General features: G+C 39.8%; 1 protein-coding gene across 4 annotated transcripts in view; it reads right to left on the minus strand.

Annotated features, from left to right (window-relative positions):
• The window catches only part of BTC (betacellulin), a 57,605-nt gene extending 38,999 nt beyond the window's left edge, over positions 1-18,606 (minus strand). For 3 of the 4 annotated variants that reach the window (XR_012500106.1, XR_012500104.1, XR_012500102.1), the window contains exons 1-2: positions 18,223-18,606; positions 1,683-1,781 (exon numbers count right to left, since the gene is read on the minus strand). Coding sequence is in view for 1 of the 4 variants with exons in the window: in XM_010969332.3 (XP_010967634.1) it covers positions 1,683-1,781; positions 18,223-18,286 (163 nt within the window). In the remaining 3 variants the exon portion in view is untranslated. The remainder of the gene's footprint in view (positions 1-1,682; positions 1,782-18,222) is intronic. The other variant, XM_010969332.3, reaches the window with a different exon arrangement.
• Between the last annotated feature and the right edge of the window lie 8,943 nt (positions 18,607-27,549).

The following is a 27,549-nucleotide window of genomic DNA, read 5'->3' on the forward strand; positions in this document are numbered from 1 at the left end:
TGTAGGTTCCATGTCAAATGTTCTTACTACAATAAAAACATTACAAAATACATTTAGGATAATGAGGAAAAAGACTTTTTAACACTGTCCACGTCAGATTATGGAATGACCTCCCAAAGGAAATGTGAAAATGCCATTGTTTAAGACATTTGAAACCAGACTGAAGAAAAGCACACAGACATATAAAGTTGGCTTTGTCCTTCTGACTACAGGGGCAACAAGACCCATACAAGCAAGACCTCAGACAGCGATGGATCCCACAGGCTATGGGTGCTCCCCAGACCACCCACTAGTGTGAGGGAGGATAGAGGAAGACTGGGCTGGAGCTGGTGACTCACATCAGGACAACTTGCTCAGCATGTTCCTGGCTCAGTTACAATGTCCCCAAGGTGCTAGGAAAAGAGCACTTAACCCCAAGTCACCACACTCCCAGCTCAGAGAGGCTTCCAGGGAACACAGGAGGCTCTTCTCCACTCTGTCCTACTTTTGGAATTGTCCTGTGTTGTGTTTTGTTTTAAAACAAGAAACAACCCCTGTAGGAGACCAGAGCACACAATCTATAAAGGACAGGCAGAACCTTAGACCAGGAATCAACAAACTATGGCACAATAGCCAAATCTGGCTCACAGTCTGTTTCTCTAAATAAAGTTTTGTTGGAAGATATCCAAGGCCATTCATCTGCATAGTGCCTATGGTTGCTTTCATAGCACAATCGCAGAGGTGAGTAGTTGCAAGAAAGGCCACATGGCCCACAGAATCTAAATTCTTATTGTCTGACTCTTTACTAAGGCTGGCTCTGCTTCAGATTAATGACTTTGAGAATACTTTTTCAAGAAACTCTAAGGTAAAACATATTTTAAAAATTGTTGCCTTCTTCCCTTCTTTTAACTTATAAAATAGCAAAAAAAAAAAAAAAAGTTTTAATTTGAATAGAATATGCCAACTTTTCTATGGATCCAGCCCAGAGATCTCCTGCTAGAGGCTGGAGCACACATCTGTAATGCCCAAAATGGTATAATGACAAAGACTGGAAGCACTAAAATCAAAAAGACCTGAAAGGGAATCCCAGATTTGCTATATACCACTGTGTGACCTTTGGCAAATTATGTTTCCTTTCTAGGCTTCATCTTGAAATAGAGTAAAAAAATATCCAGCTCATAGGGTTCCTGCAAGGAGAGAATGAATTACTGTATGTAAAGCACTTAGCCCAGTGCCTGGTACATTAGCATGTGCTCAAAACACTGCTTAGTTTTATGATTGCTACATTATCAACAACTTAAAATTTAGGGAGATCTGGTTACAAGGACGGGGAAGTATGTGGGAAGGGATAAATTGGGAGTTTGAGAGGTGCAGGTACTATATATAAAATAGATAAATAACAAGTTGATACTGTATAGCATAGGGAATTATATTCATATATCTTGTATATACCTATGGATATACAAGATATATTCAAATATCTTGTAGTAACCTATAATGAAAAAGAATATGTATGTGTATGTATGACTGAAACATTATGCTGTGCACCAGAAACTGACACAACATTGTAAACTGACTATAGGTCAACTAAAAAGGTAAATAATAAATAACTCTGAAATTTAAAAAATAGAATAGGGAGATCACTGTTCTGAGACTGAATATAAAGCTGACAAAATACAAACAAATCACTTGTTTAGCATTACCTGGGCAGTTTTCCCCGAGATCTCCACAGAGAAGGCCATCTTCTCCAGGACTCCTGGTTGAATTCCCATCTGCAATGACGTAGTGGAGGATCACTAGACCTTCAAATTCAAACAGAACCAAAACAAACATGAAAACATGCTCGACGTGAAAGATGCTATCAAAGTCATGACGATTTATGAAAATAACAAACCTGTGTCTCCCATTTCCAAGTCATTCTCCCGCCGCGGAGCGGCAGGGTAGGGGGCGTCCACAGGTTAGCCTGTCTCATATTTTAAGCTCAGGGCTCAAGACAGAATTCTCAAGCCAGCATCATTTATATCTGACAAGGCCTGGCCCCTTAAGTAGGGAGAACTGACCATAGCATGTGGTGCAGCCTTATCCTACAAGCAGAAAAATAGAGGAAGTTCTCGGCCACTTGATGAATACACAGAATTTCCAGGGAGAAGGGACGGTGAGCCCCGTGTGGCAATGTATTTTCTCCATTCCACACAGACCCAGTATTTCTCAGGTATTAATTATTGTGTGTGCTTCCTTCTGGTGAGATGAAACCAGATACTCAGTTCATAGGGATTATTTAAAAATTTCACATTTCTCCAGCTAAGCATCTCTGTCTCTGAGGAGGACAGGCCTCATGGAAATGTATGAGGGAGAGAGGAACTCGTGTTGTGGCTAGGACAGCTCAGAATACAAAGTGTAGTCAACTGAGTGGGTCCTGATTCAAACAAACCAACAGTAAAAATCACTTAGAGATAATCAGGGAAACCTGACACGGCCTGGACATTAGATAATATTAAGGACTTGTAGATAGTTTCAAGTGAGATAATGATATTGTGGTTTATATTTAAAAAAAAAAAAACAGAGTCCACATCTCTTACTTATTAATGAAATTAATGTATCTGAGACTTGCTTTAAAATAATCCAACAAGGGAAGAGGCGTGCGAGGTAGTGAGGGAAAGGGATAGATGAAACAAGATTGGCCGTATATTGATAACTGTTGAAGCTGGTTCACTCTGCTGTTCTCTCTACTTTTATATGCATGTTTTTAAATTTCTATCATAAGAAGTTGGAGAGGAGAAAGGAGGGGAGGGCAGAGGAGAGGAGATAAGATGGCTCGGCAATTAGCTGGTCCTGAGTTCATCACCCATTTTTGCCACCTTACAGCCATGAACCTTGGACAAGTTCATAATTTATCAGTTCCCTCATTGGCAAAATAGAGATAATTATTATCTTTTCTGCAGAGCACTGTTGTGAGGATTCAATTAGGTAAGTACGTAAAGCACTTAATACAATGCTGACATGTAATCAATACTCAGTTCAATTACTCATCATTACGTAACTGGTAGGAATAGAATAACTTGCCCACTGGTTGTATTGACATTTATACGTCTAGCCAAGGTCTCTAAACTACGCATGTCCTCCAACACAACTCAGTTCAACAAACATCCACGAGCACCCAGAAATACACAGGTGGATAGGACATGCTCTACTCTCACACTGCTCCAAAGCTACTAAGGCAGGTAATCAGCCAACCAAGTAACCAAAACACAAAGTGCTAGTATTGAACCAGAGAACAACAGTCTACAAAGTTCAAAGGCCAAGAGTTTTCAAAAAGATTCTTTTCTATCCATTGAATTGGAAAATAATAATAAAAAGAGAGAGATGGTAACTAGCAATGGAAACAGTGAAGAGAAATGGAAATTCATTTCCATCAGTGATGGGTAAATTAGGACTACTTTTCTAGAGGACAACGTGTGCTAAAAGCTCAAAAGTTGAACAAATGCTTAAATCCAGTAATTTCATTTCTAGCAATTTGTCCTAAAGAAATACTTCAAGATACATTAAAAAGACATAGCTACAAATTTCTCTATAAGACATAGGCTATAAAAAATTAGAATTTACCTAAATATCTAACAATAGAGAACTGACTAAATACATGGAAATACTTCCATGCAATAAAATGCTATTCAGCCACAAAAAAAATGATTTTCAAACATTTCAAAATATTCTTCAGTAAGACAAGCAGGCTATGGGATAGTAGTGTAGTGGGATCTGCGAGAGTGTTTGTCTGCATGTGTTTCTGATAAGTATAAAATTATCCATATAGATAAATAGTCAAAAAAAGTGGGTAAGTAAGTAGATAGAGAGTTGCTCACAATGGTTAGAAAGAGATTTTTTTCCTTAATTTTCCTTATTTGTATTTTCTAATTTTTCTACTTGAATATTTTGTTTGTTACAACAAGAAGAAGAGAGTAACTCAATTTTTAAAAGAGTGCAATTTGGCCACTATATTTCTAGATTTTTCATATCTTTTATCTCAATACCTGGCTCCCTCCTTTCACACTTAGAACACATCAGAAATAATCATTTAGGACTTCTCAAGCCCAGAAATTGTATATCACTCATCTCTGTAATCCTGGTACCCAACACAGAACACAATGGATATTCAACAAATGTTTAAAGAATGACTAATCTTAGATCAATCTATAAAAAAATGAACAAGACAAACGTCAAGACCAAAGATCACAATATCAATTTCCAGTCGAAATTTTTAATCAATTTCTTTGTTTTATTATAAAGCAGGTTTAACTCATTTTTAAAATCTCATACATGGGTTTTCTTCATGGGCATAATCAGGAGGCCTTAATTCTGGAGTTTCTCTCGCCTAATGGTGGAAATTTAAAAAAAAAAAACAACTTCTAACTCTCCTAGAGATTCAATATCTGCAAACTGGGGGTGACAGCATCTCCTTCGCAGGGTTGTGTAAAAATTGAATTAAATACTATATAAAAAGGCACACAAATTGCTTAGCACATAGATACAATTTTTCATCTTCTTAATCTCCATCACACTATCACTTACAATTTAACACATCATTCTTTATTTCTACCCAACAGAGGAAATCTTGATTCCATTGAAACATTCCCTGGGCCTTGGAATATTCTGGCAGGCTGTGCCCAGGCCCTTGTCTTCTAAGACTCACTCCATATGCTGGCATCAGCTGGCAAAAGGATTCCACTGGGGTGACCCCTGGGGAGGACCCCTCAGAGTAGAGACATCCTCAGGCAGACCAGACATCAAGCTCAAGGCTCTGGGAGAGTGTTCACTGTTCCTCCTACTCCCACTCAATAACCTTCATCAGCTGGTGGTCATGAACCAAATGAACCCTGAAGAACCATTGTTTTGGTCTGCATAGTTTTTAAAAATTGAATCATGACAGTTCATATAGAACCTGGATTTTTCTGCTTGTATTAAAAAAGCAGGTCTGGTGACACAGATCTGAAACACTTTCATGGCAACAACTGGCTGGAGCCTACTAGCAGGTTACCCCCTTTAATGCCACAGATCCCATCAGGCATGTCACACCATTTATTTTAACTGCCTAGACTCTGACAGGCATTGGAGTGTTTGATCTGTATGGAGCAACCCAGAAATCAGAGAAACGCTCACAAGACCATCTACTCAATATTGAAGGCTGCTTCAGAGAGAAAGGACATTCCTGTTCCATCCATAATTCAACAGATATGTATTAGACAGTCTGTGTTTGGCATTGATGCAGGACACTGAAGGTTCAAAGATAAGAGAGGTAATCACTAACCTCAAGAAGCTCACATTCTGGCAAGGCAGACAGACACAGAAATGTATACAACATAGCATGGTAAGTACATCATAGGTAGCACGGGAATAACATAGGGTGCAGAACCAACTCTGCGTAGCAGCAAAGATTCACAGAAAAGGTGAGGACTATGGTTAGTTTTTAATGAGGAATAAATGAATTTTAAAACTTCAGTTAACAACTTCTAGAAAACAAAAACTGTGTAAGCAAGACAACATAATTATACTATACCATTTGTTTCAGCAGTGAACAATATGTGCTCATAATAATGTAAATACTGATAGTTTAACAAAAATTTGTCATAAAATCAGGACCAGTAATTAGCTCACATGGACCATGTGGTTGTGGTGAATCATCATCTGTGCTCTGCTGGTTCCTAAGTGTTTTGAGTATCACCCCTATAGTGACTCTATTGAAATTAGAAGAGAAAGTCAATAGGTAAATTCTAAACTTGACAAGGCAAGAAACAGCATTATAAGCAAATTGTTTAGCCATATGGAGGTGAATACAAAAGGTGAATACCATCACATTGGGTATTTGGAGGTCAGGCCTTTGGTAGGTGATTAGGTCACAAGGATGAAGTTCTCACGTATGGACCAGGGCTCTTGTAAAAGAGACCCAGAAGCAAAGAGCTCCTCTGTCCCTTCTGCCATGTAAGGACACAGCAGAAAGATGCTGCCTATGAACCAGAAAGCAGCCTCTCAACAGACATTGAATCTGCTAGAGCCTTCATCTTGAACTTATCAGCCTCCAGAACTATGAAAAATACATGTTTGCTGTTTACAAGCCCGAGCCTCCTAGTCTATGTTATTTTATTATAAAAGCCCAAACTGCCTAAGGCATGGAGAGAAATCTAGTTTTAGATACTCTTCTTTGAAGGTGACTATGGCTCATTTAGCGATAGTAAATGGATATTAGATCTAGAACTCTGGCATCAAGTCCAAGCTACAAGTTCTATATTTGGGAATCATGAAAAACAAACAGGTATTTAATACCATGGATGTGTGTCTGTTGGAAAGAGCCATATAAAAAGAGAAAGCTGATTAAGGATGGAATCCTGAAAAAAAATTATAATAGAGGGGCAGAGATGTTCAAGGGACAAAGAAGGAAGAGCTACAGAACTAAGAAGACATTTTTTTCTCGAAGAACTTGATCGACTGTATAAAAATTGATGGAGAATTAAAGATAAGAACTGAAGTATATGCATTGGATTTGACAACAAAAACACTAACAGTATATAGCTAGAAAAATAGTAATAGCATGAAAAATGTGCAAATAATTGTAGATTATTATTCAAAGATGTTGAACTAAGAAAGAGAGATGCAAGATTAGTCAATATGTACAGAAAAAAAGAGGATTGTTTTGTTCTTGTTTTTTTTTAATATGAAAGATAATTGACAGGAAGATGCCAAAGGTACGAGAGAGGTAAAGGATGGATTAGCAACAGAAGCAGAAGAGGCTAGAAAGTTAAACCCAAAAGGCAGGGTCTCTTCTACAACTGCAATGTAGTCCTTTGCAGTCAAAGTTAGCAGTTTTGGCAAATATAACTTTATTTTGAGTGAATGGAAAGTCTTTGGAAAATAAGAGCTTGAAAGTATTTTATAGGCAATACATCTTACCTCATTGCTCAAGGAAATCCAAGTTCTGGCTAAAACGAGTGGGAAACATCTAATGGGTTCCTCAGCTTTTACACTACTGGCATTTGGGGCTGGGAACTCTTTGTTGTGGGATGCTGTGCATTGTACAGTGACGAGCAGCATCCCTGGCTTTTGCTCATGAAATGTCAGTAGCATCCTACCTCCCTTCCTCTGCCCACTCCTGAGATGTCACAATGAAAACTGTCCCCAGACATTGCCTAATGTTTCCTTGGGGGAGAAATTACCCTGGTTAGAATCTTTGCAATTATCTCCAAACCCTTTTAATATTTTTTATCTAAAACATAGCTTTCATTTTTAATATCTTCCTTTAAGTTAATTGCATAGCCTCAAAGGCTCAAATTTTTACTTCTTAAAAATAATTTATTAGGGAAAGTGCCATCCTCATGTGGAAATATCACCAGACTTAGCCATCAATTCACCGTATGACCTTGAGCTAATTAACATACTATCCTGACCTTTTTCCTGAAGAGAAATTTGGATCATAATTTCCCTGCCTATTCTGTTATCTAGTTCACAAAAATCAAGGGAAATAGTATAGCAAAAGAATTTGTAAAGGAACATAATTTATTAAGTTATCTTGTATATAAAATACACATGGATTGTATTTTAGAGAAAATGAAAGAAAATGTGGTACTTAGATTTGAAAAACATAAGATTTTCATTCAAAAGAGTCACAAATTATATTAAATTTCAGAATTAGTATGAACCTTAGAAAAAAGAGGTATTCAACCTCCTACCAGCCAACTCACAACTGCCCTGAAAACATCACCTGGAAGAGTTCATGAAGCCCGCCTTTAAAGTTTCAGCCCAGAGACTTCACTCTCTTCTAAGGCCCATTTCAATGAGACCATTCATCTCTTCCTTCAATCATACTCATTCATTCATTAAAAAAAAAAATTAAGCACCTATTTCTAAAGCTCCATAGATGCTTCTTTATGTGGAATTGGTTTTTGCTTTCCTATAATTTTACTCTGCTCATTGGAATCACCTAGAATAAGTTTAATCTCTCTTTCCTATGACAGATCTTCATATATGTGAAGCCAGATATCAGTTCTTCCTGAAAGAATTTCTTTCTCAAGCTAGACATCCTGATTCCTTTAACCATATCTTACCTGACATCATCAAGACCTCTCATAAGCCTTGTCATCCTCCCTTAAATACAAGGTTAAAATAAAGTATCATTTCACACACTCTGGCAAAGATAGAATAGAGTGGGGCTCTTAGCCTCCACATTGTGGGCACCATATTTCTGATAATGCACCCCCATTGCGTATCAGCCCTTTTAAACCAACTATATCATTAAATACGGGGGTTTTATTCTGCTTAGAATAAAATGAAGCTCCTAAATCTTTTATACTACTGGAAAGCAGTGTATTGATGGCTGTTTTGTTCTTTTTGTTTTTGTTCTGTTTGTTTCATTTTAATTTTCACCTAAAAATGATTTTGCACTTGCGTTGAATTTTACCTGTCATCCAAATATTTCACAGTCTTTTGGTTTTCTTGGTCTTTCATTCAACCTATTATTTGTGCTTCCCTGCTGCACATGACCTGCAGGATTCTCAGATGCATTCAAGCAATAAAAACAAAGTAAAACAAAATAATGTTAGATTTGTTGTATTTACTAAGTGACTGGAAATTGAATCCCTATTTCTGGGGCTGTTTTTTTAAGCATCAATTCCATTCATAAAATTAAGGACAAAAAGGAAAAGAAACCAAATTCTGCTTTAGTGAGTCAAAGCTCCACTTACTTTTATGCACTTTGAGATTCTCAAGTTAAAAATTATATAGTGTATTAAAAGTGTTATCCCCATCAGCCAACATGGGGAATGAACTCACTGGGAACAATACAAGCATTCAAAAAGACATAGCTTGACAAGGAGAATGACTACTGTCTCAAAGTTACTACTTATGCTGAGGTAAGTCCTATACCAGCTGGGTCAACTACTTAAAAAGATCAAATGTGACCAACCTAAACAGTCATACACGTTGTATTTGCCTCATCTCTGAGCCGAACTTTCCATTTTTAGAGCCAAGTGCATTTTATATGTTCAAAATAAATATAACATTATCACAAAATGTCCATTCATCTGTATTCTGACAACTTACTTAGGACATCTTCTTAGATATCCTAACTTTTACTTGTGTCTACTAAATCCAGTAATTTCCTATGATATCATATCAATCTTATTTCAGGATTTGAACCACACTCCATTTCCCATTAGACACTCCAACTGTAAGTCAAAGGAGAATGTATCTACTTATGAATATAAACAGAAATTGGAAGAATATTTCATAGTAAAATCCCTGAAACTTTATTTGTATTAGAAGGAAGCAGTATAGAATAATAGGAAAAGGATAGATCTGGAGTCAAATGGAGCTGGAACTGAATCTTGAATGTACCTTTTAATCACCAGATTTGTGATTATGATTAAGTGACTCAACACTGAACGTCAGGGTCCCCATCTGAATCTTGAGTGTGCATGCTATACACAAAAAGTCTTTTCTAATTCTAAAGAGAAGACATGTCTAACACTGAGTTGAAAAAATTATTAGGGGGTGAAAATGCTGTTTTAACATTGTGCATGTGGGTGGCTGAGACAAAAACTGTGAAACAGATTGACTTTGAGGTTTTTCTTCATCTTTTTTTGTTAACTCCTTTCCTATCTTTTTCATTGTTGTCTTTTCCCCTCCTGTAAACCAGTATCCTCCTACTGCTTTAATGTTACCCCAAATAGAACAGAATTCCTTAATAGATTTCCCTTTCTAGATGTGTTTGCTTTCAATACAATTCTCTCCTGCAGGGAGACAAATTGCTTAACTCAACAGAAATACTCTAGCATCAAGTGCTTCAACATGGGTCTTCTGGATAGCAGAGCCTGAGATACAGATCAAGGGGTTATCACTTTATTAGGGAGATACAAGCTCCAGGCCTTGAGAATGAGATGAAAGGAAAGGAAGCAGAGGAGACAAAACAATGCAACGTGTGCACCCATCATGCTGGGTGCAGCCCAGGAGTGAACCACAGACACAGAAACAAGTGACATGTTCACTAATCCATGAGCCGTGTGAAGGGTTCAAACAGGGACGTTGTCTTCTAGTAGTCCACAGAAGAAAGGAGGAATTTATCTGCCCCCGTCACTTTCATCACCCATTTCCCATTGGACTAAGTTTACCCCACTGGGTGCTGCCTCCCCTGATCTCTGGCCCCTTGGTGAGTGAGAGGCTGGGATACATGCCCTGGAACATGGTGTTGTATCTAGGTCCAAAAAGAGGGGCAACCTGGTATGGGCGGAAAGCTGAGCAAGAGACAAAGGGGGTAGTTGAAGGGCTCTTAAGAAGTGTACAAACTTGTGTCCCAACACAGTGAGGATCTGGGGCATCAGAAGCTCTCAGGGGGAGCCCTGTTCCAGGACAAGGAGGGATTTTTCTAAGGTCTCTAAAATGACACAACTGGAGAACTGCCTAATCTATCAAACGGAAAGATAAGCTTCTAGATTTTCACAGCCGAGAGGGGAGGCAAAACAAGGGCAGAGAAAAACTAAGAGAGTCTTCACAGATAGTTTATGTCCATCCAAAATCAAGAAAGTAGAATACGAACTCCAGCACAAAATTCTATTCCAAATGGTAGAAACAATATCCTGGTCTTTAAGAAGGGCTTAGAATGATGGACAACACTTTTCTAACTCATAAAAGTACTCCACATCTTATATCTTTGAAGCCCAGAGAGGGAAGTAATTTAACAACCTGTCATACATAAACTAACTTCCATATCTGAAAGCTGTCAACACCACGATAATGCCATTGCCACTAAACCAACTTTTTTTTTTTTTTTACCGTGACCGTTATTGAGCCTGTGACAACAATGACTAAATTGAATGAGAACCCTACAGTAACCTAGAGCGAGTTTCTTAGAAATCATCAGTTGTCAAAACTTGACCTTCTGATACTCATTCCTTTATGATAAGGCCAGATCTGACAGTCAGACATTATAGCACTTTAAATGAAAAGCTCTGGGCTCACCGAATTTCCATAATAGTTCAAAGAGAGGAAGCAAAGGAACCAAGGAAAAAGAACAACTTGTTGTCAGGGAGGATTATCTGAGTGCTAAATGAGGAGGAATAGTGGAGCTGGCCTCTGGATCCAGAGATAACACAGCCTCTGACCCATGAGGAAACAGTCACCAAACTTTAATAAAGCTAAAGAAAAGGAGATAGGGTTTCAGAGTAGATGCAGATCCAACCAGAAACAGCCCCAGAATTTAGGTCCTTAAAATGAGTTAGGATAAGTCAACCCAACTTAACATTAATTCATTACGACTTTATTGATCAAACCATTTGCAGATAACAGAAATATCAATCAACCAATATCAGACAGTATATTATAGGTGCCATATATAAAGAAAATAAATTCTATTGGATTTCCAAAAAGAGACAATGTGTTAAGCTGAAGAAATTATAAGGAAATTTTTCACAAAAGAAGCTAGAAACTAAACTGGATCAGAGGCAATGACATAGAAATGCGTTTAGTGTGTCTGGGGAGATGATGAGTAAAGATGTGAAGCTGGAGTGAAGAATTATACAAAGAAGGATTAAGAAACAAGGGCTTCCTTGATATGTGTGGTGTGACTGTGAAATAATTCAATTGATTTTCTTGTGTGACCTATGAAAATAAGACTCATTAAGAAGTAGTCACACCACACATTTCCAGTTGTAACTTTGCAACATCTGTTCACCTCATCCTGAAAGACAGATTCCAAATAAAGAATCTGACTAACCTAGAAAAAACACTCAAGTATTTAATAATGGTGCATGCTGTGGGGTAGAAATCAGTAAGAAAGAATGGGGTGCATTTCCTTCTTCAGACTTTTGCAAAGACAAATGGAAAGTGTATAGTTTCATCTCACATCTAAATCACATTTTGTTATTCTTGCCCTTTATTACAGGAGAATTATCATTTATCTAAAAGTGAGTAGAGAATCTTCTCACAGAAGTTTCCTACCATAAGATGGCAATATTAGAACTTTCTCCTGAAATAACAACATCTGAAATTTTTGTCAATATAACTTATCAACTATCGTTATGCCAGGGTTTTTTCCCCGTCACTACCGGATCCCAGGTGATAATTATTATCCTAATAGATGGTACAATAAAGAGTGCAGAGTCTTTAAGGCAAAAACTGAGCCTGGAGCATGGGGTTAGTACTATATCCCAAGATATCCTGCCATCACATCATACGAGGCGAACATGATATCTACATGACATTACTGGTGATGTTAACTTTGATATTTCTATTCATGAAAAGACATGGTCACTGAACAGCTTTGGGTTGGGGGGAGAAGGAGGCTCAAGTGACTTCCTTTTTCAAAATTCTTTACCATTGGTTCCCAAAGTCCCCAAGTGTCCTGCCTTTTCTCATAGAAGTCAGCTGGCAGTTTCTTAGCTTGAAACTCTCTACCAACCTCCAAAATATTTCCAAAGTGAAGTAACTTAGTAACACCTATCATTCACAGAGACATAAGAACACTTGGTGGTCATTTGGTCCACCCACTACCTCACCTAGGAATCACCTCTACAGAAGCTTCCTGTAAACGTCATCCAGACCCCCAATATGTCCAGGCATGGGAAGCCCACTGCATCCCAAGACAGCTGATTTCATTTTTCCAAAGCTCTAATTGGGAAAAGATTTCCTAAATTAAGGAGAAAGCTGTCTTCTTGGAACTTTAGTTCATTCATCCAAGTTGTGTACTCTGAACTACACAGAGGAAACCTCAGCTGAGTCAACTTTCCAACTATTTTCAATTGTCTCTCATACTCAAAACTTTCTCTATTTTCTGCCCAGCACCCAGACCTCTATCCATTCAAGTGTGGGTGTGTGGGTGTGTGTTTGGCTTCATCAATTACCATTAATCTCCTGGCTGGTCTTTCAAGAGATGATTTCCTCATAGCTCACTCTCCAGTGACCTCCTCTTGAGCCCCAGCCTCCTCCATCCACAGTATTTGATGTGGTTGACCTTCCCAAATCTTCCACCTAAAATCCACCCCTCTTTGGATTCCTGACTTGTCCTTCCCTTTTCGTTCAATTCTACCTGTTGTTTTTCTGACTCCCACACCACGTAGGTGGGTGCCACCAACACTCTCCTCCTCTCAGTCCTCTTTTTTCCCCAATTACTTATATTGTGGTAAGACTATATATATATAGAGACACAATTTACCATCCTAACCACTTTTAAATGTACAGTTCAGTGATATTAAGTACATTTATATTGTTGGACAATCATAAATACCTCATCTCCAGAATTCTTTTCATCTTGCAAAACTGAAACTCTGTACCCATGAACAATAACTCCCCATTCCCTGCTCCCCAAGTCCCTGGAAACTGCCATTCTATTTTCTATCTCTGTGATTTTGCATTGGTCTTCTTTTGTATAATGCCATTTGATCTCACAAAATGCCCATAGGCTTAGTATTGGAACAAATATTTACTGGGGATTTATTGTGTGCTAGGCACTATGCTAGATCTGAAATTATAACCTGCTAAAAAATTCACTCATATTTTCAGCATTATGGTAGGTACTATCATAATTATCATCCTGTAGATGAGAGAATGCAGCACAGGGAAAGTAAGTAATTTTCTCAATGTTACAGGACAATTGCTATGGGATAACTTAAAATCTATGCATGGCTGTCTGCTTTTGAATATCTGAAAAAAAATTATTTTGTCATAAAAATTTCTTCTAAAATACTTGTTTATTTTCCATTGTATCATCATCCATTCTTCCAAAAGGACAGTTTTATTATTTTTCAATTATGGTAACTATTTATACAACCAAAATAAATGAGACAACCCCACTTTGATGAGATTTAAAATATTAATATTATCTTGTAAATATTTTATTTTTCTCTGCTAGTAAAGGCCAGCCTTTTCTCTGATTCACCTTACGATGCTGGGTTTGGTATCAATGCCAGACATGTGCTACAAAGCTTTGCTCTGCATACAACTAGAATCAGAATCAGCAGTTGAAGAAGAATCTATAGAGACTTTTTTTTTTTAGAAAGTGGATAAACATTTTGCTTTTGCAGTGTCATCTTCTTACATTTGTTCCTTGCTATCAAAACCAGCTAAAATACAACTCTTTTGAGAATTTTTATCTATTTCATAACTAGTGGGAGCAGAAATTTGAAAAATAAAGGCAAGGGAAAGTTTTTCCATCAGTTGGTAGGTCCTTTTTTAAGATACAATTATGCCTGGACAAACTAGCAGTCATTAGCAACACAAAGCAGAGCCATTTTAATCAGATTGCTTTCCTCTTAAATTTTACTTTTAGGGGATTCTTGACCAACTGGAACATGGATTCCTTGTGGACCCAGGGGTTTGTTAGCAATGTTGGAAGTGTTTCAGGATCACGACTTAAGCCTAAACTGCATTCAGCCCAGATTCTGGCTTACTTGGACCCTCCTGGCAAGACACTAATCTTAACGGAGAAGGTGACACGCAGGGTTCATGGATCGGAGGGGTGGCTCAGGGTGCATTCTGGTGCCTGTTTCTCTGTCACTTGCCCCAGCCTCCTAGTGACATTCATGCCCATGTCCTGGCATGAACTGACTACTATCAGAGGGTGAGGAAAAAACAAGATGAGGCTTTCCCTGGATTGGACTGGGCTCTCCATGGATTTAAGGAGCATGAGATACTGGGGTGAGCAGTCACAGCAGAGATGGGGCAGTGCAGGGGCATGGACAGACACAGGTCCTCTCTGTCCTAGGCATCTTTGGCTTCTGCACAGATATTAGCAGGCCAAGCAACAGCAGGGCCACCACAGTGGTACAACAAAGCTTGCCTGCAAAACTGAGGTCTTTCTTCCAGAATTATCTGAGAATTTCCACACAACAACTGAGAACGGAGCAATAGCAAAATCTGATTTGTAACAGTTGTTCATAGGCGAGCGTGGCCTGTGAAACCTGGGAATTTTGAAGAGGAAAAAACCTCTCAATGCTCTTCTATGCCAAAGGGCACAACTGAAGAGGCAAGTCCTAAAATCGTCAGTGTAGGGGGCTTCGGTCACTTCCTTAGGACAATGAGAATCTTACTTGCTGCCACCTACCTACTTTACAACTTGAAAGCTAGATATTACATCATGAATACACTCATATTCTCTAGAAGAACTTAAAACCAACTTACGTAGATTAATGGTTTCAATTTTAATAAGGGGAGGGGGACATATTTTGACCTTAAAACTCACTCATTTTTTTTTTAAAAAGAAACTTTTTTTTTTCCTTTTTTCATGGGCTATGGTTTCAGCTTTAGTCTCCTATAGCAACTGGATGAGAGGGAGAAATTTAAAAACAGAATTAAAAGGGAATCCAATTTCTTCAAGATAAAAAAAAGAAACACTTAAACAAAGTTATTGGTTCTTTACCCATGTTTATCAAAGAAACAAGCATCCATGGTTCTATTATGGCAAAGTTTACATGAAACAAAGATCCACTGCCAAGTAAGTGGAAGTTAAATATAATTGTAAAAAGATTTTCTCTTAAATTCTCAATAGAAATGTTGGTTAAAGATGAGTAGAATGTCAGGTTGGTAAGGACCTTTATCTCATCCAAAGCAACCCCCTGATTTTTCAGATAAGAAAAACAATACTCAGAAAGTTGTAACTCATCTCAGAGTCACAGAATGGTAGAGCTGGAATCAGGTCTCACATCTGCCCAGCGCCAGTTCTAAAGATGCACTCCACCGTGTCACACACACACACATCCTAGAACATCACACAGCCATGGCTCACATTCTTTTCAAGAAGTAAACAAAATAACATATGACTTAAGTTGGGGATGAGATTTAAAAGTAAAGTGTATATGAGAGAAATAGGACCACTTAATACAAACACTGGTGTCAACAACCTTTGTCATCTTGCAAAGAGTAAGGCTCTTAGGGGATCTAGAGACTGAATCCAATTCCCTAAACCAGACATTCAACAAGGCAATGGCACACCTAGATTACCCTGAATTACAATAGCACTGAATTAGAGTTCTGTTTTTTCATTTCTGCCTTTTTTATGAGTTTTGAGGGGGAAAAAAAAAAACACGATGCGATAGTATTTAGGGAAGAATGCCCATCAACCTGGAAGGGTTGTTTCTACCATAACATTTCAGCCGGCGCATCACCCTAATCGAGGCCTGAATTAGCTCGTGCCTAGATGATACCTATGAGACAGCCAGGTCCGCTGGCCCCTCCCCTCCTCCCACACTGCACATCACTGCCAGGTATATCTCCTTACATCATTGTTTGCTATATATTACTCCTGTATTCCAGACCTGTGATACTGTGTGTTTAATTGTTTATTGACTCATGTCAGTTTTTTTGGCTCTTCATAATTTATCTGCCTCTCACACATTCTCCTTTCTGGAAGGCTGATTATCTGTCTTGCTAGGAAAGTAATCTTATTCCCACATCACTAACACCATACTAAATGTTTTTCCCCTCTCTTGTCCCCCTCTCTTCCCTACAGCTTCAAATTCTACCAAGCTTCAATCCTACCCACTCAGGTCCTCCAGGCAGCCTCCCCCCTGCTCCATTCCTCCCTGTTGAGCTCTTTTCTCTGCTCATGACTTTTTCTCTTATTGCTTCAGATCTGTCAGTCCTGCATTCCCAAGTCCAACATAACATCTTTTAGGGCAGAAATCATATCTTAGGACTCTCTTGAGCCAGATTCCCACCCTCATCCCCACAGCATCTAGCGCCTTGCTGACTGCAGCAGATTCTCAGTAAATGCTCTGACTGTTGGGCAATCCAGATAAGGTGAAGGAAGAGAATGCCGGCTTCATCCAAGTGATGCTGGCAAAAGCACCAGCACTATCTCCAGGCCTCACTGTCAGGCCCATTGCCCTTCGGGCTCCACATCACTCATCACTAAATCGCTTCTGATCTCTTCCTCTGCAAGGTTTGTAAATCAGTCCTTTCTCTCTATCTACAATCCAAGTCTGGTCCACTTCCAACCAAGGTCATGACACCTCTTTAGGCACCTCTCTTATTCCTAGGACATAGCTAAATGGAAGTTTCCATTTAGATCTCGCCTTTTTTCCTCCATAAGAGAAAGCCAAGCCCTTCCCAGGTTGGAAGGTAATGTCTTCATCACATAAACCCTTCAGCTAGAAACACCCATCCTCCCACCTCGATGCCCCAAGCCCAGGTGTCCCTATGACTCACTCCAGCTAGGACTACAAAATACTGCCAGTTTCCCTTCCCTCTGCTCGCCTCTCTTCAAAATGGCCATAATGCAGAGAGGATGCCTTGAAGCAGTAGGATTTTCCCACCTAAGTACCTTCCTGCTCCCTTCCCATACTGGAGGGTGAGGGGGGCCTTGCTTCCAGCTGCAGACTTTCCCCAGCATCTCTCTGCCAGCAGACTCCCAAGGAAGTGAGGGGAGCCTCCAGCAGGTTCCGGTGGCCTCTGCCACTCCTCCCACTGGCCACCTTTCCCTCACACCAGGTGACCACACCCAGCAGTCCCTAAACTAACAGGCCAAGTTTCACCTTCAAAGTGAGGAAGAAGTTTTCTCTCCGCAGTTTCTCCTTAAAAGAGGAAATAATATACTCCAAGTAAAGCATCTGTGTTTCATCAATAGCCCCCTCAGTAAAATATGTCATCTCTCTTTTCTTCCCTATCAGTGACAGGAGATTCAGGTCTCATAAGTTGAGTCTTTTTTTCTCCTACTGCTCCTCCCAACTTCGCCAGCAAGAAATAGGTGTAATAATTCATTCTCAGGCCACTGCCAGCTCTCAGCTCTCAGGGGTGGTCCCCCTCCAGTCCCTAGCACACGCCCAGGGCCCACACATCAGGCAAATCGTTCTCCCCCTTGCCCCGCACTCCCCGAGACCCGAGGCCCGCATCTCAAGCCAAGGGGTTCCCGTTTCTCTGTCGTCCGCAGGGTGTCTTCTCTGTTTAGTCTCCCAGGCTCCCGCTTTGGCGGATTTCCCTGCCACCACCCCTCGCGGGCCTGCACGGCGCCCCACGGCGGAAGGACACCCGCATCCTGCGCCCCGGCCTTTTGTGCTGTGCGGCCCACGCGCCCAAGCCCGCCGCGTCAGGTGCGGCCCCAGGTGCCTAATTGCGGATCCTTAACTTCACGCCGTCCCAGCCGTTCAAGTTCTGCGACCCGCCCCTGCCAGCCCCGGGACGCCCTCGGGTCCAGCTGCCAGTGCGAAAGATTCGCCCTCCCGCGACTCCACCCCAGACTTTCCTCCTGGGTCTCCAGTGTTCAGGGCAGCCACTTACCCAGGGCGAGGGCCAGAAGCAGCGGCAATTTGCTGGCGCTGCTGCCCGGGGCGACCCGGGCCATCAACCCCGCTGCGGGGCCCGGCAGCCCCGAGACAAGTCTCCCGCCTCCTCCTGCGCCCTCTTCCCGGGACGGGGTGCCTGGAAACGGATCCCGGAGCCAGCAGGAAACGAAACTACTCCACACGCTGGCACCCTGGCTACCGCTCGGGCAAACACCCAGGGCGGGCGGCCGGCCGGCCAGGCGAATGTCGCCGGGAGGAGGGTGCCTCTTATTTATCCGCACTCTTTCTGCACACACCCCGCCGAAGAGGCGCAGGACTTCGTGGTGGTGGCCTCTACGTTGTTCCCACCCAAGTTACCCCACACCCACACCCACGCTCCAGGACACTTTCGGGCTGCCCTCGGGCCAGCTCACCACTCCCCCTGCTGGGTCGCACCTGCTGGTTCCTGTCCCTGTCCCTGGGGAGTCGAGGAGGTGGTGAGTGCGCGGAGGAGGGTGCGCGCGGAGGGGTCCGAGGTAAGGGGCCTGCAGGCAGAGCTGGGGAAAGCCGGCTATGAACTCCTGGAACCCACTGAACAAGACTCAGAGACCCGTCCGGGCTGGAATTCTAACTTCCCTTATTTCAGCCAACTGCTGTTGTCTTGGAGGGACCAGAGCCAACACCCACTGTGGTTAACCTCAGGCATTTGACAATCTACAATCCTTTCTTTTCTATATATAATTTGTTGAGTATCTTGGAGTTTGCGCTCACCAGGAGCTATTTTAGAAATGTCACTTACATTTTTTATTTCTCCATTTACTCGTTTATTCATTGTATTTTCATTTATTTATTTTTTTTTTTACTCCTCTACTTTGTCAAATCTCTGAGAACAAGGAGAATGCTTTTTGCATTTTGTGGCCTGCCAAGCAGGATCTCTACTCCATCACATCTCCGCTTTAGGGAGAGGGGGGATCTGATGGTTCTGCGCCAAGCATTTTCTGGAACACGAAGGCATCCTTACAGCTTTTAAAGAGAGAAAGCAGCAACTAGTTTTACCTTACGTGATCCATATATTTGCCTCCAAAATAACCAAAGGGTACAGCGGTTTTCATGCTGATCTATATTCCTCCTGCGAGATCTGTATGTGTAATCATGCCCCCTCAGTACAAAAGTTGTATTTCTAGAACATCCGAAGTCTGATAAACATTCATTTATGTAAGAAATGCAGTTCAGATGTCTGCCCTTTCCACCTCATTGTTTAAATTAAACAAATTATTATGCACTTTTCTTCCACAAGTGACATTTCATTTCAAAACCAATTCACATTATTTTAGTGCCCTAGGCAACGAGTATATCCAGAGGTCTAAAAATCAGTTAATTTTCAGAATCCCATTCTAGCCCCCACATGTCAGCTCATAAAGAATCGGTAGAGAGGACAAGCATGAGGTTGAGAGAAATCCAAGATTGTGGGAAAGATGGAAAACACACTAATCTCAGGTAAAAAGGTCAAGAGAAAAAGAAACCAGTGGATTTGACATCATCTCTCTCCTTTCAATCTCCATCCTTCCCTTTTTCTTTCTAATACTCTCTCCTTCTCTCTGCATCAGGACCTTTGTTAAGGCAACTCTCACTCTGAGATGGTACCCTAGCCAACAACCATCCTGCTATCCTCAACAGAACCTTATTATTTTATTTTCCTTCTTCATAGATCCTAATATAAAATAAAGCAAACCTAGGCAAACAATACCAGGTGTTTGTCGAATATTGTAAAGTGCCAGGACTTGATATTCATGCCACTTGAATGGTAAATTAACTTTTCCAGGCCACTAGAGTATGAAATAGTGTACTTTAATATGTTAAGTAGGCCAGATAAATTAATATCATTCCCTAAGGGCTTTATTCACTGCCAAAAGTAAAAAGTACACCAGAGAATATGCCTTCCAAATTTTCTGGCACCAGAGTTCCAATCTCTTTAAGGTCAAGCAACTTTTTTCTATCTTTCTCTTCCTCTTGCTTTCCTTCGCCTGCCCCCCTTTCTTCCTTCCTTTCTTCCTGCCTTCCTTCCTTATTTCTCTTCCTTCTCCTCCTCCTCTTCCTCCCCCTTCTTCTTTCTGTGTCTCCCAATTCATTCACCACAGGAGAAGGTAAATCTGAGTTCCAGCCACTATCTTTGAAAGAGTAGGAGGTAAGAACTGACCTTCTTGAGGAATCATTCATGTAACTGAGGTGTGTCTCCATGCTTTAGATTGTAACCTGAGCTGTTACTAAAATAAGAACGGGTCAAATCGACACCAGAGTCACAAGGTACAACTTGTATACCCAGACTCCGCAAGCCAGAGTTTGCTTGAATGGTATTTTTCCTGTTCCAGCTTTAGGCTGGTATAACCAGCCCTTCCGAATCTGGTGTGAGGCTTAAGTGAATGCCTTCAGAGGCCTTTAAGCATCAATCTTTCCTCTTCCCACACAAAGCAGCCTCCAGCAGGGACACTCCACCCCCTTCTCTGGGCAGGACAAAATATGCTTGTGGTTACTTGTGGGGCACAACACCTATGTGGACAGACACACATGTGGTGGTAGAAAGGAAAATTCTGGAATGTATCCATTCAAGATCAGCACATATTCTCCAAATTATGACTTTTAAGCATTCAGTAAAGGAAGATTTCCTAGTGTTCATTAACAGTATTTAATTGAATAAGGGTAGATGAATAAAAAGAAATATGAATGGTGAATATAATGTTTTATACTAGTGATAAACGTTATGCATTATGGATTATTAAAAGTCAGTAGTACATGAGTGAAGAACTCAGTGCTCAGAAGCTGTATGCAGGTGATTATGCTTTACAATCTAGTTTGTCTCAGGGAAGGGGGTTATTATTTTTCCTTTATTTTTCCTTACCTATTTTATCATGCCTTCCTCTTCAGTCTTTCAGGGATTGTTTTTTTCATATGCATGCCTCAGTCTGTTTGACTTGCTGTCTTTTTTAAATGGCAGTTTAAGAGAAGTTTAATAAATCTTAAATATAACCCTCTCTGTAATATTTTATCTATCAGTTTCAGGTCATCATTATGACCTTCTCCTTTGATCATATTCATACATACTTCAAAAAGATACTTCTGATGTTTTTCTTAATCTGGGTTTGTGTGTAGGCCCTAGTTGTGGACTAAGTAGGCAAGCACCTAAGACGCTTAATGATTTTAATGCTGTAACATGGCAGGCCCTAGACATCCCTCCCTAATACACCTGCCACAATGGCTTCATCCCTTTCTACATGGTCATAGTTTCCCATCAGCAAGGCACTCTTCTGGGTGGGACAATAGAGTGGAATACTACATACAATTGGTTTGGAAGGTTGTTTAGTCTGTTCGAATTGGAGCTTGTCACTGAATGTCTGGATCACAAATTACTCTTTTCTCTGAACCTCAGTTTTCTCATTTCCAAAATGTGATAGTAATGATTGGCACAGTTTTTTTGATTCCCAGTGATATATATCCCTAAGGCAAAATCTGGCATATTGGAAATTATTCAGTGTATTATAGTTGTTCATCTATTTTGAAGTCTGTTTATAGATTACATAGGAAGAACTAGTAGGAACTGGTTTCCTTCACTAACCTTCTCTTACTAATAGTCCTAGTGGAGGGAAGGATAGAGCACTGAGCAAAGCTCTGATGGGAAAGTAACAGTGAGCCTGAAATTCCATGAAATTCTTGGGCACTGTTTTTCCCTCTGGTACTCCCGTAGATCCCTCTGACCTTCTTTCATTTGGTAGCTTCAAATTTATCCCAAGATTTGGTGCAATTGTAGCAATTATTGGAACAAAAGATTAGAAAGAAGTTGTTAGAAGAGGAGGTGGAGAAACCTCTATAGGAATCTCAGGAAAGCAGACTTATGAAGCACAGTAGAATGCATCAGGGGTCAAAAAAAAATGTTGAGGGAGGGGTAAGGAATAGAGAAATAGAAGTAACATTGTGGGAAGACTTGCAAACAACTGGCCAAATAGAAAATATTTTCCTAACCCACACAGTGGCAAAATTGTCCCCTCTTCAATTTTTTTCTTCTTTTGTCCCTACATTCTAGTTCGCCAAATATATATTGAATACCCACCTTGCACCATTGTATTAGAAGGTATTGATGTTACCCAAATGAACACATCTGATATGAGGACATTTCGCCTGTAGCATCCTTTGTCCCACAGTGAAGAAACTTACTGTGGACAAGGTGAATGTTTCTGTCTCCTCCCCAATACCCTATAGGCCTCTTTCATGGGTAGGGGAGGAAATTTTTTCAGTTCAGGCTACGTGAGTTCATCAATCCTCTCCTAGAACAATATTTACAGTGAACACTTATTGATGCTTATGGGTCTAACAGGCACCATTCTAAGCACTTTATGTACATTAATATTTTAAATGCTCACCAAATACATTGTGAATTATGTATTATTGTTATTCTCATTTCGCACTGAGGGAAGTAAAACACGGAAATTAAATAAGTTGCCCAAAGCCACGTAGCTGATGGTCGGCAGAGCTACGCTGCACATGCTCAAGTTCTGAATCCTGGACACACTCTTCAAATCCAGTGACTTAGTGGGAAATCATTCCCTGTGACTTCAAGTGGCTCAAATAGTAGCAGTGAGTGAGGCCAATCCTCTAGACACCTGCTGAAAGTCTTATTTGAGAGCAACAGTGTATCTAATGAGTTCTTCACTTGACTTCCTGAAAAGTTGCATCTCTTCAAAATATAGAGGAAGAGACGGAGGAATTGCTGCGCTGGATTTAATTCTAATTCACGAGGTGATATTGGGTTAAGCAAAATAAAACAGAAGAGAAAAATGATGGTGTGACCCTAGAATTAGTTATGGCCACAGAGGAGAAGACTGGAATCAACTATGTAGCATCAATTGAAAGAAGACAAGCTTTCAAAAGCATCTCAGAGAAAAACAGGCATATTAGTAGGGCTTGGGAAGCTAAAAAGGGTGAAAGCTCTAAAAAACACATCCAATTATATAATTATTGATCATTTCAGTTAAACATTCTATAAAATTTGGAGGGGAAGTCACATATTGGAATGCAGTCAAGGGTGACTGTCACAGACCTGTGAGAACAGCCTCTGAAGAGGCTGAGAAATGTGAAAATGACTCTCAGAACATGATCACAGAACTTCATTTATGTTCATAATGAAAATATCAAAGAGGAACATGACCAATCACTCTGTGCCAATGGTGCAACACACTTGAATCTCTCTTAAGCACACACATACACATACACATGTAAACTTTTTTCATTTTTATTGTGATTTGATTTCTTTTCTGCCAAGCATAACAAAAGGGAATAAAAAGAACATCTGAAAAGGTATCAAAACCCAAGATGAGTGAAGAATTTCCTTATTTTTTCAAGCTGAACAGTATTTCATTGTATGTACATAGTACATTGTCTTTATCCATCCATTGGTCTATGGACATTTAGATTGTTTCTACATCCTATTGTTATTCAGTGACCATAGATAGGAGTGTTAATACCTCTATTATTGTTATTGTTAACTCAGTAACCATAGATAGGAGTGTTAATATCTCTTCAAGATTCCTGATTTCAGTTCTTTGGAATGAATATCCAGATGTAGGACTGCTGGTTCATATGGTAGTTCTATTTTTAATATTCTGAGGAAACTTTTTGCTATTTCCCATAGTAGCTGCACCATTTTACATTCCCATCAACAGTGTGCAAGGGTCCCAATTTCTCCTCTTGTCACTTGCTGTCTTTTTTTTTATGTATATATAATAGCCATCTGACAGGTAAGTTCTGCAAAATGCAACCACATGGACAAACCTTGAGGACATTATACTAAGTGAAATAAGCCAGTCCCAGAAAGAAAAAATATTGCATGATTCCATTTATATGAGATATCCAAAATAGGCAAATTCTTAGAATCAAAGAAAGGAGTGGTGGTTGCCAGGGGCTAGGCAGAGGGAAAAAGGAGGAGGTACTGATCAACCGGCAGAAAATTTCCGTTCAGCAGGATGAATACACCCTAGAGATTCGCCTTCCATTGTACCCATAGTCAACAATAACATCACGTACACTAACAATTTTGTTACGAGGGTAGAGCTCGTGTTGTGTTCTTGACCTAATAAGTTAAAATTTAAAAATAGAAACTCCAAGATGAGTGTAGAAATTTTGAGAGTGTCCCCAAATCCTTTGATGAAATCAAGTGTTTCTATTCATATGAGTTATATTCCAAAACACTGGGGAGGAGGAAGAGCTGTTAGTAATCTATGTGAAATTAGTTTCCAAAGACTGCAGATAAGGAAATCTATTTTTAGTCATCCCAAAAGGGAAGAATGTGTATCTCATAAATGATAGTTTGCTAAATTTAACCAGATTGGTGAGGGTTCTTGCCTCTGTTTCACAAATAACAGTTCTTTCTGGGTTGTTTAGCCTTAAGCAGAGAGGACAAATGCAAGGAGGAAGGGAGGGAAGGAAGGTGGCTTGCATGATAGATGTCTTCAAATATTTGAAGAGTTGTCACATGGAAAATGAATTCTATTCAAATTACTCAGTCCCAGTGGTTGCAACAAGGACCTAAGGGTTCGAGGCAGATGAATTTGGATTCAATATAAAGATCTGTCTAAAGTTCTAATGAGATAATAGATTCCCTTGGGACCTAATGACTGGAAATGCACATGCTGTGTATTATAAAGGCAATTCAAATAATTTCGTTTCATTCTTAACCTGGAGGTTCTGAGATTCCAAGGCTAGATGACTTTAAACAGCCTTTTTCAGCCATAAAATGCTAATACAATATTGCAAGTTTTCTTCCTCCAACACTGTTTTAAAGTGACCAAATGTTCACTAAGAAACTATTTCTGCTTAAATAGGCCATGAAACTAGACATTTAGAAAATAATTTTAAAAACCAATTAGCATACAAATGGCTAAGAAGTCTCCCATATTCTAGACTATCTTCAAATTGCAACTTAATTTAAAATTTAATTTAAAACTGGTACTATTGGTTTATGGTCCATAATATTTACATGCCCACTGGCTCCCACAGAAATAAAAATTAAGCACTAAAATATATTTATTGCAAATCATGGTCGATTGGTCTCACAAATGATACAATTTAAAAATTTCTGCATTCTTAACCTATCAGCAAGTACAAGATTACGTCAATTATCAAATCATTTAAATGTGAAGTGCATAAGGTTAAATCTTGACACTGGTCAAATCACTATCTTTCAGCTATGTAGATCACACTCTTTAATGTATTCCTGAGGGCACAAAACGGAGATTTAACTTAGGGGTATGAACATAAGCTTGCATTTAAACAGAATAAATATTCCCATGAACAAAGACATCTAAAGGAAGGGTTCTTTTTAACTATAGTTGATGCCCCAAGAAGATGAAGGGTCAGATTTGCAATGTAGTCTAGACTGCAGAGCTGTTATTGAGAGTTCCAGCTGTGATGACAAATGACGTGTGTAAATCTTAATAACTTCTAACTGCTATATTCCTTTCTTTGGGCAAACTGTCAAAATGGTAAATTCAACAGAAAAATCCCCTCGAGTGAGTAAATATCTTTAACTCTCTCCCTCCAAGCGTTCATAATTTGAAAGTTTAGTTTTTCATGATGTAGCTTTCATTTGTACTTTCTTCTTCCTCAAAAAGCCTGGAAGCATCCCTTACCATTGCTGTCTCTTATCGCCTTTGTTTTATAAATACAGCATAAAGGAGTTCTATAACATGAGTCTCAGCATTAGAGCTAGAATCAAGGTCTTCTACCACTGAATCCAATACATAAGCTAGTACACTATATCCTTCTGTCTCCCTTGTGCTGACAACTTCATTAATAAAACCCACTTCAAGTCATTCCAGACTTGCAAATTGTCATTGCCTGTCATCCTACAGATAAGATAGAAATTATGCCTCTCCTTTAGAAATCTACTTAGCAGAAGATGGTGTGGTAAAAAAAATTAAAACATTTATTATAAAAACCTTCCCTCAACCCTCTCAATTTTGTATATTTCCACCATCTCTCTCAGTTTAAGGATATATGTACACTGCAGTACAACTATCTCCTTTATTATCAGCTAAAATATTTTCCCCCATAAATCAAAACGATAGCTCTGCAGACAATAAATGTCTCTCATAGCTTTACAGAGAAAATGTCTGCAAAGGCATTTCTGCCCAGAGATGAGATTCAAGCCGTCTGCACCACCTTAATGGCCACTTATGCAATGCCCTACTCAGAAAGAAGGAAATAAAATAGCTACAGGTGGAAAATATTATCTTCTCTTCCCTATCACTTCACAGCCTGGTTTCCGGCTTCATTTCCAATGCTATTGCATTAACTTGGACCCTTATCATTTCGTGCATGGAATAAGCTTCTGATTTTCCCAACTCCAATATTATTTCTCTGCTTTAATTCTCTCATATATAAAGTGGGGAATAACAATGATTCTTCTTTCTTTGGGTTATTGGGGAAAATAAATGGATGAGTACATAAAAAGTATTCAGACTAGTATCTGGTGCCTAGTAATCACTCAATAAATGTTCCCTCATGTAAAATATTACCCTCTACAACTCAATACTGATAATTCCACAATAAAAATCTGAATATATCCAGAATCTACCACTTCCCATCTCTTCCACTGCTACCATTCTGGTCCAAACCACCATTATCTCTTGCCTCAGTTAGCACAAGAGCCTCCTTACTGGCCGGTGTGCTTTTGTTCTGGACAGTCTGTTTGGCTCGGTAGCTGAATGATCCTTTTGAATTTTAAAATGATATATTAGATCTATTATTCCTTTACTTCTCTCTGTCTCTCTCTTTCTCTTCCTAATGGCTCTTCATTTCACTAAACCAAAGTCCTTATAGGGTCTATAAGCCCCTGCACAGCCCATGACACCCTTTCCATTACTTCCCTGACCTCGTTGCCACCTGTGCTCCTCCTACCTGACTTAACTGCAGGCCCTCAGGGCTCTTCAAGATTCTTCACATTTGCCAGGCCTGCTCCCACCTTCAGACCTTTGGACCAGAACTTCCTTCTGCCTGTGGCATCTCCTTTCTTCCAACACGCTGCATCATTCACTCCAGTGGCTCCTTCAAATCTCTGATCACCTTCTTTCAAACTGCAACTCTTCCTCTCTCCCAAGTGCCACTGATCCCCCTTAACCTGTGCTATGTTTTTGTTTGGTACATACGGCCTATTAACACACTATATAATTAACTAATTGATAATATATATTTTTCCTGCCAGTAGACAGTAAACTCCATAGGAGCAGAGATTTTTAACTGTTAGTGTATTGATGTGGCTCTAATGCCTGGAAGAGCGCCCAGCAAGAAACATGTT

This window comes from Camelus bactrianus, chromosome 2 (assembly GCF_048773025.1).
Source record: "Camelus bactrianus isolate YW-2024 breed Bactrian camel chromosome 2, ASM4877302v1, whole genome shotgun sequence".
In the NCBI taxonomy this organism is placed as follows: Eukaryota; Metazoa; Chordata; class Mammalia; order Artiodactyla; family Camelidae; genus Camelus; species Camelus bactrianus.